Source organism: Talaromyces stipitatus, genomic scaffold (genome assembly GCF_000003125.1).
Source record: "Talaromyces stipitatus ATCC 10500 scf_1105507295491 genomic scaffold, whole genome shotgun sequence".
NCBI classification, from domain to species: domain Eukaryota; kingdom Fungi; phylum Ascomycota; class Eurotiomycetes; order Eurotiales; family Trichocomaceae; genus Talaromyces; species Talaromyces stipitatus.
In genome coordinates this window covers 742,399-757,420 of record NW_002990122.1, presented here as the reverse complement: position 1 = coordinate 757,420, position 15,022 = coordinate 742,399, and the positions used below count along the sequence as shown (strand labels likewise).

The following is a 15,022-nucleotide window of genomic DNA, read 5'->3' as shown; positions in this document are numbered from 1 at the left end:
ACGGACTGGAATAATATTATTTTTAGTGCATGTACGGTCAAATTCAGCAGTTAAATGGCTTCCATGACCATCAAGAATTAACATCCGATGTTTTCTCAATGTATGGCCATTGGTAAGAGGAATAAAATGAGTTTTAAACCATTCTAATCCGATCTTATCTGTCGTCCATCCATTATCGCTAATATTGATTATCTAGTCGTCTAGAAGATCCTCAAACCAGCCTAGTCGAGTGTATTTCTTTGCCTTAAAAATAATGTATGTAGGCAATGCCCATCCAATCGAATTAACTGTCTCATTTGCAGTTACTCATTCTCGATTACCAGGCTGTAGTAGCTTTGGCCGAGCATATCGATTACTTCCAGTGATAACCTTTGCAGTCGCACAGAGACCCAATAGCAAAGCTAGTCTTATCAAAATTGTAGATATCTTCTGGCAAGATTCCATACTCTAATATAACCTCTCGTACGCGATCGAAATATTCTTGGATTATCACTTAGCACGTTCATAGTTATATTTCCGCGAGAACTTTCATTCAATCTCTAGGCGACGTTTGACAAGATTATATACCCAATTTTCTCCAACCTATTGGTTTCCGCGTTGTGAAAGAAGATAATCAGCCATCTCTCGCACAAGAGAGTGTCGAGGGGGTAATATACGTTTATCTAGATCGAGTATCCATTTGACAAGTGATTCCTCCTCACATTGAGTTAATTTATGACTGTTGGCGCGTACTTGAGATCTTTGTTGAGTGCTGTTTAATCTGTCTTGTCGAGTCGCTCGGGGTATACTATGAATCCTTGCAGCTTGAGTCACGCGTAAGATTTGTCCCTCTTGCTCAGCTAAATTTTTCTTATTTTTATTGCGAATTGGTGACATGTTGGCGTGTTGAAAATACGGAATTAATCCACAAGCGAACCGCTACCACAAGCAAGCCGTCACTCCTAATACACATACAAAGTAGCCTACTTACGACCTCAATCTCTCTACAAAATTATATATGAATTGCTATTGAAAATAAGATATATTTCAAAGGCACAGTTTAAAAACAGGAATATCTAGTTCTTTAATAGTTTTTATAAGTTAGGACCTAAAAGTAGAGTCGAGTTATATAAATCGCTAAAATTACAATGTAATTTTGGTAATTTTGGTAATTTTAATAGATATTATATTTATTAGCTTTGCATTCTGAGATGATAAGACTAACAATATATATACATAATTTTAAGCTGTAATTTCTATATAATTTTGTGGAAAGATTGAGGTTGTAAATAGGCTACTTTGTATGTGTATTAGAAGTGACGGCTCGCTTGTGGTGGCGGTTCGCTTGTGGATTACGTTATGTAACACCGCTCAGTGATCAGGATGAATAGCACCGTTACGTACCGGAGGTCAGTGCCCACCGGTCATATCAATATTTTTTCCAAATTGACATTCACAATGTTGGAAAGCACCTAGCAAATCTATGTAGATAGCGTACAGCGTAGGGACGCCAATGTGAGAAGTACTCTTGGTAAATCGTTACTAAGGGAAGAGCTTTCCGAAACGACACCGAGAATGGACGCGTCGGAAGTCCGTGTCTCAAAGGGATAGGTAAACTTCTGGACATGATGACAGTGAGAATAAGGAACGTTCAAGATACAATGCGCTAGAGGGGTTTTTGTAGCTGTTACAGCTTTTCCTTTCGAAAACAAGACCATGACCATAGTGTATGCGATGGACAGTAAATAGTGTATTGGAGCCCTTTAGGCCTGATGCCTCCGGGTGTAATGAAGTTATTACTACTACTATTACTACAGTACAGTACTACTACAGACAGATTCGAAACCTCTCTCTTATTTATTTCGCGCGACCTTTAAGGTTGTTGCCTGCAGCTAACACTAGCACGGTTTGACTTGTATTTTATGATACCACTCTTATACACAATCTCTATGCTAGCCTGATAATTCATTGGTTTTTCAAAGGTATTGTTAATAATGTATTTGTTGGAACCGCAGTAAATCTCAATGATGATTTCCCATGGAGATTTGACGGAGAGCAACGTCAACGGTTGCACGGCATGATCCGGGTCTTGTTTGGTGTAAGGTTGTGAGCCTCATAGTATTTAGATAGTTTATTTTGACCCTGTAACAGAGCGAGGTCAAAGGATAAAATGTTATCATAAAAACTAACAAGACGTGAGCTGAAGAGAAGGACTATCCTACAGGGGAGCAAGGCTGTGTTTATGCCTACGCGGTGCCTGCTCCAGGGCATGATCCCTGATGGACTGTTACTACTGTACAAAATCCGTATAAAAATCCCTAACAAAGTCCTGTAACAAAACCACTAACAAAACCCTGCAACAAAACCACAGAGCCCTTGGTGAAGCTATTCCCAGCGCGTGATAACAAAGGTCTCCGGGCGTTTCCTTTGTATCGTAAGACCTCTGAGTCGGATCCGTGACAGACCTTTTGGAATCTTCCTCTTAACAACAAATTTGAATCCAGTTTTTGACTCCATATTAGTGCTCCCTTCGTGCAGAGCAGGCCTCTTCGCGAGACCACGGTTGAGGGATTGTCTTCGCGTTCCTTCCCTATAAGCCATCAGTTAGGTTCAAGCAATCGTTACAACTATATTCGTCGCAGCGCTGCAGGCATGAATTGCGTATGTATCATCAGGATGTATGAATACATGATGGCATGCTAAGTCACCTGGATTACATGTGAAGCCAGCACATTGATTATTATCAGAAGTCACTGAACGTCTTGCGAATTTAAATAATGATGAATTGCCCATGTCGATTTCAGATAAATCCCAATATATAATGTCTCCGTCTCGAGTATATTCAAATTGCAGGATATTTTCTATGGTTGGGGTGTCACTTAGCTTGATGGAAATTCCCCCACCATTCTTATTTCGGCGCCAAATTTCTTGGTAGGAGTCACCCATAGTAACTTCTCTCCTTAGCCCTTGAATATCATCGACTGACCAGACGAACATGATAGGAAATGCGTTGTTCCAGATTGTCACATTACCTATGTCTGTCATAATTAATTAGAAAGATTCATAGATTAGGGGATGTTAGGCTGAGCCTTATGCTAAAAGTAAGTAATGAGCGTAGATTGCCACCATGAAACTAATTTTAGTATAGAGATGCCGAGAAAATAACATATAGGATATATTAAGGAACCAATAGGAGTTTGGCGTGTATGTAATTACAATTTTCTCTAATAAAGTGTGTTAGCGGGTATATTAGGGTATAATGAGTAACATTTAGGGGACCATCACCAGTAAAAATTTGACGTTTCCCGCCTATTTTAAGATCAAATAGCAACGAAAATGAGCCCGCAGTATTACGCAATGGTCGCTTACTTGAAGTTACTGTGATTAGGCTCTAGAAGGCGTCATGTATTCTCTAACTAAGTGGTGAGGTTGTTACGGGCCAGTCCCGCCTTATGAATTACTATAGATAACATACATGAGGAAAAGAAGGAAGGGAAGAGAGCAAACAACTTCCGCTCAACGTACAAATTTATATGCAAAGGGTCAATGGGACTGTTTCAACTCGCTTAGCTCAAGCACGGAATTGTGGATAGCTTCATGTTCGGGTAGGGTACGTTCGGATAGGGGAAATTTCCTAATAGAGAATAGCGTGTCCGGGTGCAGTATTTGGGAGGGCATAGCCCTGACTATCGATATTGGGCCCAGCCCTTAACACTAGGTGCCCAGATATATGCCCTAAGGTGCCTTTTTAGACCTGTACAGTAAGATCGAACGTCAAATCTTTCTGCCTCGTTTGTAATCCAGATTATTTGACAGAACCGACTTCAATAATATGTGTCTCGAGACACAAGTTGTTCAACAGGTATTGTTAAGATCGCTTTTCTAGTTGTTACAGTACTTTAAGGTTAAAACAAAAACCTATTTCAATCTCCCCGGAAATCAACAGCGGCGTGGATAAACTATAGTGGGATGAAAAAAGTGTTGGCACCCCCCAATATCGGTAACACCCGCACAAGGGTATCAACACTTTTCCGTGGTACTGTACTTCAAAGTGCTATATAGCTAATATAGTATACCGTCATATGGTGTCGAAAGTTCTTGAAACGGTTAGATGAGGCCTCTGGTGCAATATTGAATTAACAAAAGGAGAAGTTTTAAACTCGAATTCTCGAACTGCGGATGATCTAATGATAATTCCCGAAAATTTGTTATGTCCCGGTTCTATTTACAACCTCATATATCCCATGGCTTCAGGTTTATGCAAGAGAGCTGTTCATGCCTAAAGCATTCATTTAATCCTTTCTCCTTCTACTCCGAGATATGTACCCTTGTTATCGTTCTTGGGTTGATTTCGCATCCCAAAGCCTGCTTGTTTCTTCAACAAAAAACCTCGAAGCCAATAATATTCTGTATGATAGTGTTGAGGCGCTTAATTTCGTCGTGGAGCTGACCAATTTCGTCTTGAAGCTGACCATTTTGGTCTCGAAGGTGAAAATAAGCTTCTTGATACTGAGAATTTGCATTCTGAAGCTCGGCAATTTGTCTCATAAGTGATGATAGGTACTCCTTTTGTCTTTCTCGGTATCTCCGTTGAGCATTTCTGTTATTAAGTTTTCGTCTATCCCCCGGACCGCTTGCTGGTTTATCGTACTCGAAACCCTTGAAGACATTGGTGAGCACATCGATTTGATAATAACCATTCAGATCAGCAATATAGTACCATTTTTTGAAATGAAGGTAACACGTGGAATGGCCCAAAACTAATAACTGTTTTATAAATCATACAGTTCAGTCTGAACGACAAGTACTACTTTATAGAGTAAGTTATTGGAGTCAGCTTACATCACCGGACATAACTCATAATGCCAGTCTATGTCATCAATGCCCGGTTACTTCATTATACGGCAATAGCTATATTCTGATTGGCATATCTATACCAGACCGCCGTAGATAATGACGCCTTTTGTTGCAAGCTAATGCCGGTGACCGTACCTAGGTATTGGAAGACGACAATTTTTCCTTTGTTCGTGTAGCAAGTGGAGACCAGCAACAGCCAGACCAGCTCTTCCTCTGTATGGGGTCGACTGTTGACTTAGGGTACCGGTACCTTGGGTCAGCCGCTCTATGTTACATCTGAAAGAAAGGAAGTGTACCTAGTGCGCATGTCAGCTCACGGCGTATCAACTGGTTTGTTCTAAATTATATGGAGACATATGCTCTAACTGGGTAATGGTCAATATACGGAATTATAGAGCGGGATCCAGCTTGATTAATGGCTCCCACATTACCTAAATAGGTAGATCATCCACCCTCAGGTAGGTATAAGATAACTCAAGAGTCTCTATATATGGACCCATTTGCCCGTTGCTCACCTGGACATATGTTAAGCAAGCTTGAAGTGGGCTACATAGATTGAACCGCAGTATAGTAGACTGTGTGTATAAAACTTTGTGGGGCAAAGTGGCTGGAATCTCAATATGCCTAACTAGCGGGCAAGCCGACATCACGTGATCTTGTTTACATGCATGCATGTCTGTGCTCCTGCATAAGGCTATCCTTAGTCTCCTACGCCGTGTAACTAGTACGTACTCTTGATATTTTTTTGCATATCCCGCTACGGGAAGAACCCATTTTCAATCCGCAAGAACTTTGATTTCCCTGAGCTCGGGTAACTCGGAAAAGGATTTTCGCCAATATTTGGGGGTAATTTTGATAGCATTAGGTGTTCTCCAATATAAAAACACAAGGAAGCAGCTGACATTCATAAGTATAAGGGGCGAGTTCAATTTTAACGCATAGAAGGTTGCCCACAGGCCCATCTACGGGTTTTTTGTACGCTTTCCTGCCGTGTAAGATAGGGTGGCTTTTACTTAAAAAGCAAGAATATAATATGCTAATCGTGTAGACGCTGAGTTCGTATCGAGTATGTATGTAGGAATCTCTGCCTCGATGCGCTAGGATAGTGGCGCTCCGCTACTGGAATCCCTTCTGATTCCCTAAATATATGCTGGGGGTCCCCTGCAAGTCCGATCCAAGATAGTATCACGTTACAGACTATCAATGGCCACTTTTATGTTTAGCCTACCTTATCACTTCCTTTTTTTGAATTTTTTCCAAGTGTTCCTTGTTTTGTTGGCTTTTCTCGTGTTCATGCCTCAAGTGCAAAGCCAGTCTCTGATTTTTTTCTTTTGTTCGTCTTGTAGCACAAAACCAATTGCTTGATCTACAATTTCTTAGTGTACTTAGTTCGGCTACGGTTTCACTCTGTTCAATAATCTATTCAACACCAATTCGAGTAATATATCGCATATCCAATGAGTGTCTAGGCTACGGATTTCAATCTATGTTAGTTCTAGGAGCCCGATAATCCAGGCAGCGAAGGGCGCATACATACTACGTACAGGCTTGCTTGTTCGGGGATTCTTAAGATCTTATTAGTTCCTTGTCACTATGCCGCCTTAATGGAATCAGATTTTACATACAAATTAATATATTAAAGGACGCCTTTAACCAGCAGCCTACGTGCCTAGATCACCCTCGTGGCACCGCCGTACTAAACATAGTAGGCAGGACCCCAGCGTTACTCGTGATACACGAGAGGCGCATCTATACATGTGTTTCTCCGAAACTATCCGATGGCGCTCTCTAAACCGTATTTGTACGGCGTAGTCCCCTTGTGGATAATTGCCCCAGAACGGCGTATGACATTCTGAGTCATGGCAGCGGTTTAGAGTTTACACCAATGAGCAGTAGGGTAATTTAGTGCGCGAATTAACGGCGTTGCTCAACAGTTTTGAGAAAGTCAATCCTAGCGGGGATCCATTTTAATTGATTTTCCAGGGGATGTCAAGGACGCGAGGCGTCGAGGACCACTGTGAAGCGGAGTTTACAGTGAAGATGTCTGGCCCAGAACCCAAACCGATTTGACATCAATGATTACATTCGGCCAGTCGTTGACCCCTTGACAAGTGTTCTGTGAAGCCCAGGATGTGCTCCACACTACGTAATTGAGATTCTTTGTTTTACGGAGTTTACCTGCCGCCTACATAGTAATAAGGGCACATGTGAATCTCGGCACATTTTCGGGCTCCACTTCTTTTTATTTCCTGAAAGATCATTACTCCTAGTAAATTGTTGACAAGTTTAGCTCCTTACTGCGAGTGTCGCCTGCTGCATGTAGTCTAGCGCCTCTGGGAGAAAGGCTCCTAAGAGGGATAAGTATTAGTGAGCGAGAGATACGCACAGAATTCCTTGTTTCTAGCTCGCTCTCAAAAGTTTCTATTAGTGTCCCCGATCAATCTGAAAATATCTCTAAGTAATTCCGATAACCCAAACCCTGAGCTGCTGTCCTCATCTTCGATTCGAATTGAAGCCTTATCACCCATATAAATCTCCCTGATTCTAAATCACAGTGTGGAGTAACCTACACGTGCGCTCACTAGCCAGGTGTCCGCGAGCTACACCCGTGGATCTCCTCTGGCACGAATTAACTATGTTCCGAGAGTCTAATGAACGCCGTAAAGGGGTCAGCGTTGCTGTAGGTTACGGAGTAGTTAGCTTAGGTAACCAATAACAACCAACTATGCCCCTTGTGGAAAGCCACCTTCTCATGGTGAGGGACGTTAGTACATAGTAAGCTGGATCGCACGGTCTAGCTGAAGGTGAGAACTTTCCAAGCCGAAACTCTGGTGGAGAAATTCTTATCAGTGGAACGACCGGGCAGGAGACTGTGCTGGCTAGAGGGGGTTTTATAGCCGATACAGACAGATTCGAAACCTCCTTCACTTGTCACGGACCTGGATCCACCTTAGTTAAACAGCGTTGTGTCGTGATACGTTAGGCTTTGGTGAACCACACAAAGGTTCGGGTTGTCGGATCGACAGAGTAGGCTTTGAGTAAACGAAGTAACAATAGATCGGTCAAGGGTTTGGAAGTCTTAAACGTAACTAAGATAGAAGAGATCCCCCGTACAGCCTGGTGCCCGTACGAGTTAGAATGCCTTGCTGACTCTCACTGTTGTATTCAAGTGACTTATGTCAAAGAGCTATGAAGAACTAAATACATGATGGTAAAAGAGCGTCCTTATATATCCAGTCCTCCACGTTTTGTATATCCTATATCGTATACCTTTGAAAGGTAGCAAGTATAAGGTATACGATATAATCCAATGATATATCGTTGTTTCGTATACCCTTATCTTATCCAAGATAACGGTATATTATTCATATCTTCACGTGACTTGGTGCGTGTCCCATACCAAAGTATCCACTTTGTGACATACTTCCATCTTGTCTGTAATCGTATGGTTCATACGCTTCAAACACCAAAGTGACCTTTCCCTTTTGGTCATGGTACAATTTAGCGTCATGCAGTTCAACTTCGTAACATCACTCCCCCTCTCTCAGCCTATCGTCCTCGATAGTATAAGTAGAAAGACGCGCCCTCGTTCCCAGCGTGACCCTGCTTTCTTCTGTTGGTAAGTGATGTTTCTGTGTCGTCCCCATAATGCCTCGTTCAAAAGCGCAATCCAAAGCTGATCCTGAACGCCTTAAAGCTGATAAACTTCTTCAACGCATTTCTCAATCTTCCAAAATTCGAAAGGACGGTTTCATTGTCGAGTTTCCTTGCGAATATTGCCAGTTCAACGGTTTCGATTGCGTAATGGCTGATAAAAATGAAAAATGTGCCGCTTGCACTCGTCGTGGTCGTCCTTGTGAACGCCGGTTTCATAGTGGTAGGGAATGGCAGACCCTTGAGTCTAATCGTCAAAAAAGAAAAGCCGAAATTCGAGAGACCGAAGATAAGATCGAATCGTTGTTTGCAAAATTAAAACGTCTTCGTCGTCTCGAGGAGTCTGATAATGAGCGTGTCGTGAGCATGCGTTCTCACAATCAAAGAGTGTTGGAAATCTTGGATTCCGAAAATCCCCCTTCTGAAACAGAGGTGGCCATCGCCGATGCTGAAATTATGAGAGAACAACTGGAATCCCGTGCTCTTGCTGCGACCGTCGAGGAGTTTGACGCGTGGCTCGCCAGTTCTGAACAATTTCCCTCCGGTTCGTTGGATGCCGTCGGCGATACCTCTCTAGAACTTCCTCAGCTCCAACAAGGTTCTCAATAGGTTCCCAGGTGCTTTCCTTGGTGCTGTAGTCCTTCCATTTAACTAGGTAATAGAGTTTCCCGTCTGGTGATTCTTTCTCCGCTAATATGCTTTCAACTTCATAGGTTTCTTGTTCGATAGTGATTTCCTCCTGTGTTTTAGCGTTCTGTGGTGCTGGTTCCAATAATGAGATATGAAAAATTGGATGTACTCTCATAGTATTGGGTAGTTTCAGTTTGTAGTTGACTTCGCTAATCTTTTCCTCAATTTCAAATGGTCCAATCCGTAGGTGATCGAGTTTGTCGCTTGGTCTGGTAGTTTGAATGTTTTTTCGTGAAAGGTAGACTTTCTCCCCCCTTTTGAAGTCAGGTCCCTTCTGATGTTTTTCGTTGTAATAGCCCGTTGTAAGCTTGTTTTGATTGATGATTTCCGTGTGAAGATAGAAATATAACGCCTTCATTTGCTGTACTTTTTCTTCTGCTGTAGCGTTGACTGATTCCTTGAACTTTGGTTGTCCCATTAATCGTGGTTCTCGTCCGTGGTTTGCAAAGAATGGTGATACACCGGTTGTCGAATGTTTTGCCGAGTTGTATGCCAGCTGAGCCATAGATAGTAGTTCTGCCCAGTTGTCCTGATGGTGATTCACATAGTGCCGTAGATATTGTATCAATGTCTGGTTTGTCCTTTCTGTTTGTCCATTCGTCTGTGGGTGAAATGCTGTTGATAGTCGTTGCTCTCCTCCCATAAGGTCCATCATTGATTTCCATAGTTTTGATGCAAATGTAGGTCCTCTGTCTGAGATGATGATCTCTGGTATTCCATGGTGTTGAAACACTCCGTCTATCAGTTCTTCTGCTAGTTCTTCAGCGTTGGTTCCTTCTGTTGTTGGTATGAAGTGTGCGTATTTCGTCATTCTATCCACTATTACTAGAATAGCATCACATCCTCGTGATTCTGGTAGTTTGACAATGTGGTCCATCGTAATCCATTGCCATGGGTAATCTGGTGCTTTGATTTCCTGTAGTAATCCGTATGGTTGGTGTCTGCTGATCTTGTTTTTCTGACATGCATCGCATTCCTTGATATAGGTTTCGATGTCTTTCATCATTCGTGGCCAGTAGTAATTCCTGGTGATTCGTTCCATTGTGTTGAGTTGTCCTGGATGACCGCTAGTTAAAGTGTCATGGTTGAGTCGAATGATTTCGTTTCTTAGTGATTTTGGTACATAGATTAAACCATGCCAAAATACTAATCCTGTCTCTGTTGCCGTAACTTTGTCGTCTTCGTTTTCGATCAAAGACTGAATTAAATCGTCCTTGGCCGTCTCTTCAATGATTTTGTCTTGTAATTCTGAATCCGTTGTTGTTTCTGCCGTTGCCGCGAGTGTAGCCACTTGTGGATTATACTCCAAGTGTCCTTCTTTGTTTAGTCGTAGCAATGCTGGTTCGGGTTTCTTGATTCCTTCTTCGTGATCTGGTCGTCTGCTGAGAGCGTCTGCTCTTTCGTTTTCCTTGCCTTTGCAGTGTTCGATAGTAAACCAGTAATTTCCTAATAGTTCTGACCATCTGGCTTGTCTTCTTGTCAATACCTTTGTTGTCGTGAAGTAGGTAAGGTTCTTGTGATCCGTAATGATTCGTATCGGAAATGTTGCTCCTTCGAGATATACTCTCCAATGCCGAAGTGCTGACACTATAGCCAACAGTTCTTTATCGTGTATCTCGTAATTGAGTTCTGCGTCGATGAGCTTTCTTGAGTAGTATGCAACTGGTCTGGGTCTTCCATCTGTTCCTGGTTGAGTCATGGTTGCTCCAATCGCAAAGTCTGATGCATCTGTTTCCAATGTTGTTGGTAATTCGGGGTCATGTTGTGCCAAAATAGGTGCCGTTGTGAGTCGTTTTTTGGCTTCTTCAAATGCTTTTTGTTGTTCTTCTTTCCACTCATATGGTATTTCCTTTTTCAGTAATTTGAACATCGGTGTCATGATTTTTGCGTAGTTTTCAATATATCGTCGATAGTAATTGATCAATCCAATGAATGACTGTAGTTCCTTGAGGTTCCTTGGTTGAGGCCAATCCTTGATTGCCTGAACTTTCTCTTTTTCTGTCTGTATTCCTTCTTGTGTAATCCTGTGTCCCAAGAAGTCAGTTTCTTGTACATGGAATTCGCACTTTTTCAGTTTCACTTGTAGTTTTGCCATTTTCAGTTGTTCGAGTACTAATCTCACGTGTTTCACATGTTCTTCCATGCTGTTGGAGAATATTAAAATGTCATCCAAGTAAGCGATGGTAAAGTCGTGCAAATATGGTGAGATTACATTGTTGATGTATCTCTGGAATGTTGCTGGTGCGTTGGTGAGTCCGAATGGCATGACCAAATATTCAAAATGTCCAAACTTGGTCTTGAATGCTGTTTTCCATTCTTCTCCTTCCTTGATCCTGAGGCGATTATACGCGTCGGTGATATCAAGTTTAGTGAACCATTTCTTGTTTCGAACTTTATCTTGTATTTCTGTGATCAGTGGTAAGGGGTAACTGTCCTTAACTGTAATGTTGTTGAGTTGCCGAAAGTCAACACACATTCTCAATTCTGTTGTTCCTTTCTTTTTGACGAATAGTACTGGGTATCCTGCTGGTGATGTCGATGGTCGTATGTACCCTTTTTCTAGATTTTCTTCGATGTATTTCTTCAGAGCTTCTTCTTCATTTCCCGACACTGGGTAAATCTTCTGAGGTATTGGCTCTTTTCCTTCCTTGAGTGGAATAGTATGATCCCATTCACTGTGGTCTGGTAAGGCCTGGTATGTTCCGTCGAACAAATCTCTGAACTGCTCGTATTCTGTTGGTAACGCAACGTTCGTACTGCTTGCGAGTTGTCGTTCCTTTGCCGCTTTCTCTAAGAGTTCCCTGAACATCTCTTGCTCTTTGTGCAGCGTAATCTTTTCCGTGACTTCAGCGATGACCCTGCCCTTGGTCTCATCCTGTTGAGGAGTATCCATTGTTTCCTGAATGTCGATCTCCTGGCTCTCTGTCGTCTCAGAGGCTTTTATAGTCCGGGTTGTTCCGCATCTACATCTCGTCAAATGTAGGTGTCCTTTATCCCATTGGATCTCTGGGTTGTGCTTTCTCAACCATGGTATTCCTAGGATTACGTCGTCTCTTCCTAGTTTCGCAATATCAAAGTTGATCATCTCGAGGTGTCCGTCAATGCTCATAGCTAACCACCCTGTTTCGTCGGTGATTCCTTCTTCTGACAGTTTCTCCCCATTGAGCCCTGTCAACGGTATCGGTGTAGGTTTCTTTCGTCCTAGTATCTGCAGTTTTTCTTGCGTCCTTGGGTCCATATAGTTCCCTGTCGCTCCTGAATCAATCATGATTCGTACGTCACTTCCCAAGATATTGGCCGTTATCTTGAAGTGTCGTCCGTGTGCGGTGGCTTTCAAGTTTTTTGCTTCTCCGATTCGTTCGATTTCTTCTTTTCGTAGTGTAGTCCACTCGCGCATTAACTGCTTTATGTCGTTTTCAATCTTTCGCTGTCTCGTAGTGTTACTGTCTTCCTCTGGACTTTCCTCATCGTTCCTTAGCGGTACTAGTGTTCGTTGTCTTCGCTTTGGTCCTTCAGGCTTTCGGGCCTCATTCGTGTCCCCAGTCCCTGCCGACTGCTTCGCTGTATTGGGCATAGCGGTATCGTCAGTTTTCGCCAAACTGATCCTTGAGGGTCCTTCGTTGTCCCTTCTTAGCCATTTGCAGTTTTCTGGCTTTATCTCTTGGTGTGGTTTTGGAAAATATCCACTCCCTTGCTTCGCACCCAGATGCACACTGCACCAATCGTCATTACAGAAGATAAATGCAATGGATCCATGCCCTGGATGTTTCGGGTCTTTGTATAGCACTTGACAATCTGATTCACATGGGTTTCCTAGTGCTTTAATTTCTTCCCATTCGTCGTCTGTGGGGATTTCTGTTTCTGGCCGTTCTTGAGCATCCTGATACTGGCTCTCAGGCTCGTTATCGATTTCCGGATAATCGTCAACCCTATTGTGTTCATCTTCTACCTCTTCGTAGTCCCATGCGTGCATCGTTGTGAGGTGAAGGTTCGTTTCGCTTTCTGTTCCGCTGAAACTGCTGCATATGTCCCTGTCGTTCTGGTAGTCGTTAACGCCGTAATTGTTGTCCCATTCGGCATATCCGTCCTGGTCTTCTTCGTTGAAGCCATTATCTTGAGTTGCTTTAATCTGTCTTTCTTTCTTTGGGCTTCTGCATTCTCTTGCATAGTGTCCCATCTTGTCACAGTTGTAGCATTTGACAGTTGTTTTGTCGAACCTGACTTTCTTCTTTTCATAGTTTTTTGCTTCTGCGGTTGCATCGAGTTCCATTGGCATTGGTCCATATGGGTCGTGTCGTCTCTGCCCATGATTGCCTGACCTATGTCGTCGTTGATTTGCTGGTAGCGCCGTCCCGTGGCGTCTCCATCCCTGTATCTCTTGTCGTTTTTGCTTGATTTCGTACAGCTTGTCGTCGATCTTGACGGCTTGTTCGATAAATTCGTCGATATCGTCTGGTCGATCCATCTTGATGAGTTCTACTTGAACGTCTTCCTTTAGCATGTTTTCAAACATTGCAATGAGTACGTCGTCACTATAATCGAGTATCATGGCGATCTGTTTGAACTTGATTGCTAGTTGTCGTGCAGATCCTGTTTGTCGTAATTGTCGTAGTTGTCTTTCTGCATTTCTTGCCTCGTCGATATTGCCAAACGCGAGTTGAAACTTTTCCTTGAACGTCTTGAAGGATCCCAATATTTCCTTAGTGTGGTCGCTCCAATCCTTCTTTTCACTGTTGTAGTATTCCCTAAGCACTGGTTCGATCCATTGAAACGCTTCTCCAGTGAGGCACGTTGCCACAAAGACTACCTTGGATTCTTCGGTTCCGAGTGACACTGCATTGATTGCTACATGCATGTCCATTTGCGTGAGGAAATTCTTGAGTTCCGATCGTTTTCCGTCGAAGATTTGAGGCTTGGGTGTCTTGGGTTGTTTTGCCGTTAATTGTGCTTCGAGTTCTTGGATTCTCAACTGAAGCCTAGCCACGTCACTGTTTCCTCCTACAGTACTGCTAGTTGGTGTTGTGGTGTTTCCTGCCATTGTTAATTTCTTAAATGGGTAATACTTTCCTGATTCGGCAATTTTCTTTCAATAGTACTTGATTCCTACCGTATCACGGAGTCAAGACGATAGCTCTTTTGTCACGGACCTGGATCCACCTTAGTTAAACAGCGTTGTGTCGTGATACGTTAGGCTTTGGTGAACCACACAAAGGTTCGGGTTGTCGGATCGACAGAGTAGGCTTTGAGTAAACGAAGTAACAATAGATCGGTCAAGGGTTTGGAAGTCTTAAACGTAACTAAGATAGAAGAGATCCCCCGTACAGCCTGGTGCCCGTACGAGTTAGAATGCCTTGCTGACTCTCACTGTTGTATTCAAGTGACTTATGTCAAAGAGCTATGAAGAACTAAATACATGATGGTAAAAGAGCGTCCTTATATATCCAGTCCTCCACGTTTTGTATATCCTATATCGTATACCTTTGAAAGGTAGCAAGTATAAGGTATACGATATAATCCAATGATATATCGTTGTTTCGTATACCCTTATCTTATCCAAGATAACGGTATATTATTCATATCTTCACGTGACTTGGTGCGTGTCCCATACCAAAGTATCCACTTTGTGACATACTTCCATCTTGTCTGTAATCGTATGGTTCATACGCTTCAAACACCAAAGTGACCTTTCCCTTTTGGTCATGGTACAATTTAGCGTCATGCAGTTCAACTTCGTAACATCACTTTTTTTCTTATTCTCTCTCTTTATTTTGCCCCACAACCAGGGCTGGTGCCTACACTATTCCAAAAGCGACTAATCTTGTAAGATATTTTACTAGGGCTG

General features: G+C 42.6%; 1 protein-coding gene across 1 annotated transcript, besides 8 other annotated features; it reads right to left on the bottom strand.

Annotated features, from left to right (window-relative positions):
• Positions 1–807: part of a mobile genetic element that runs on past the window's edge.
• Positions 808–8,944: 8,137 nt separating this feature from the next.
• On the bottom strand, positions 8,945–14,218 carry TSTA_109920 (retrovirus polyprotein, putative; the record flags this gene model as incomplete). The annotated part of the gene is made up of 1 exon (XM_002488523.1): positions 8,945–14,218. One exon carries the CDS (start codon positions 14,216–14,218, stop codon positions 8,945–8,947), a length of 5,274 nt encoding a protein of 1,757 aa, XP_002488568.1.
• Positions 9,596–10,246: a mobile genetic element.
• Positions 9,608–11,905: a mobile genetic element.
• Positions 9,797–10,318: a mobile genetic element.
• Positions 10,076–12,496: a mobile genetic element.
• Positions 11,147–12,274: a mobile genetic element.
• Positions 13,046–13,981: a mobile genetic element.
• Positions 13,100–13,423: a mobile genetic element.
• Positions 14,219–15,022: the final 804 nt, after the last annotated feature.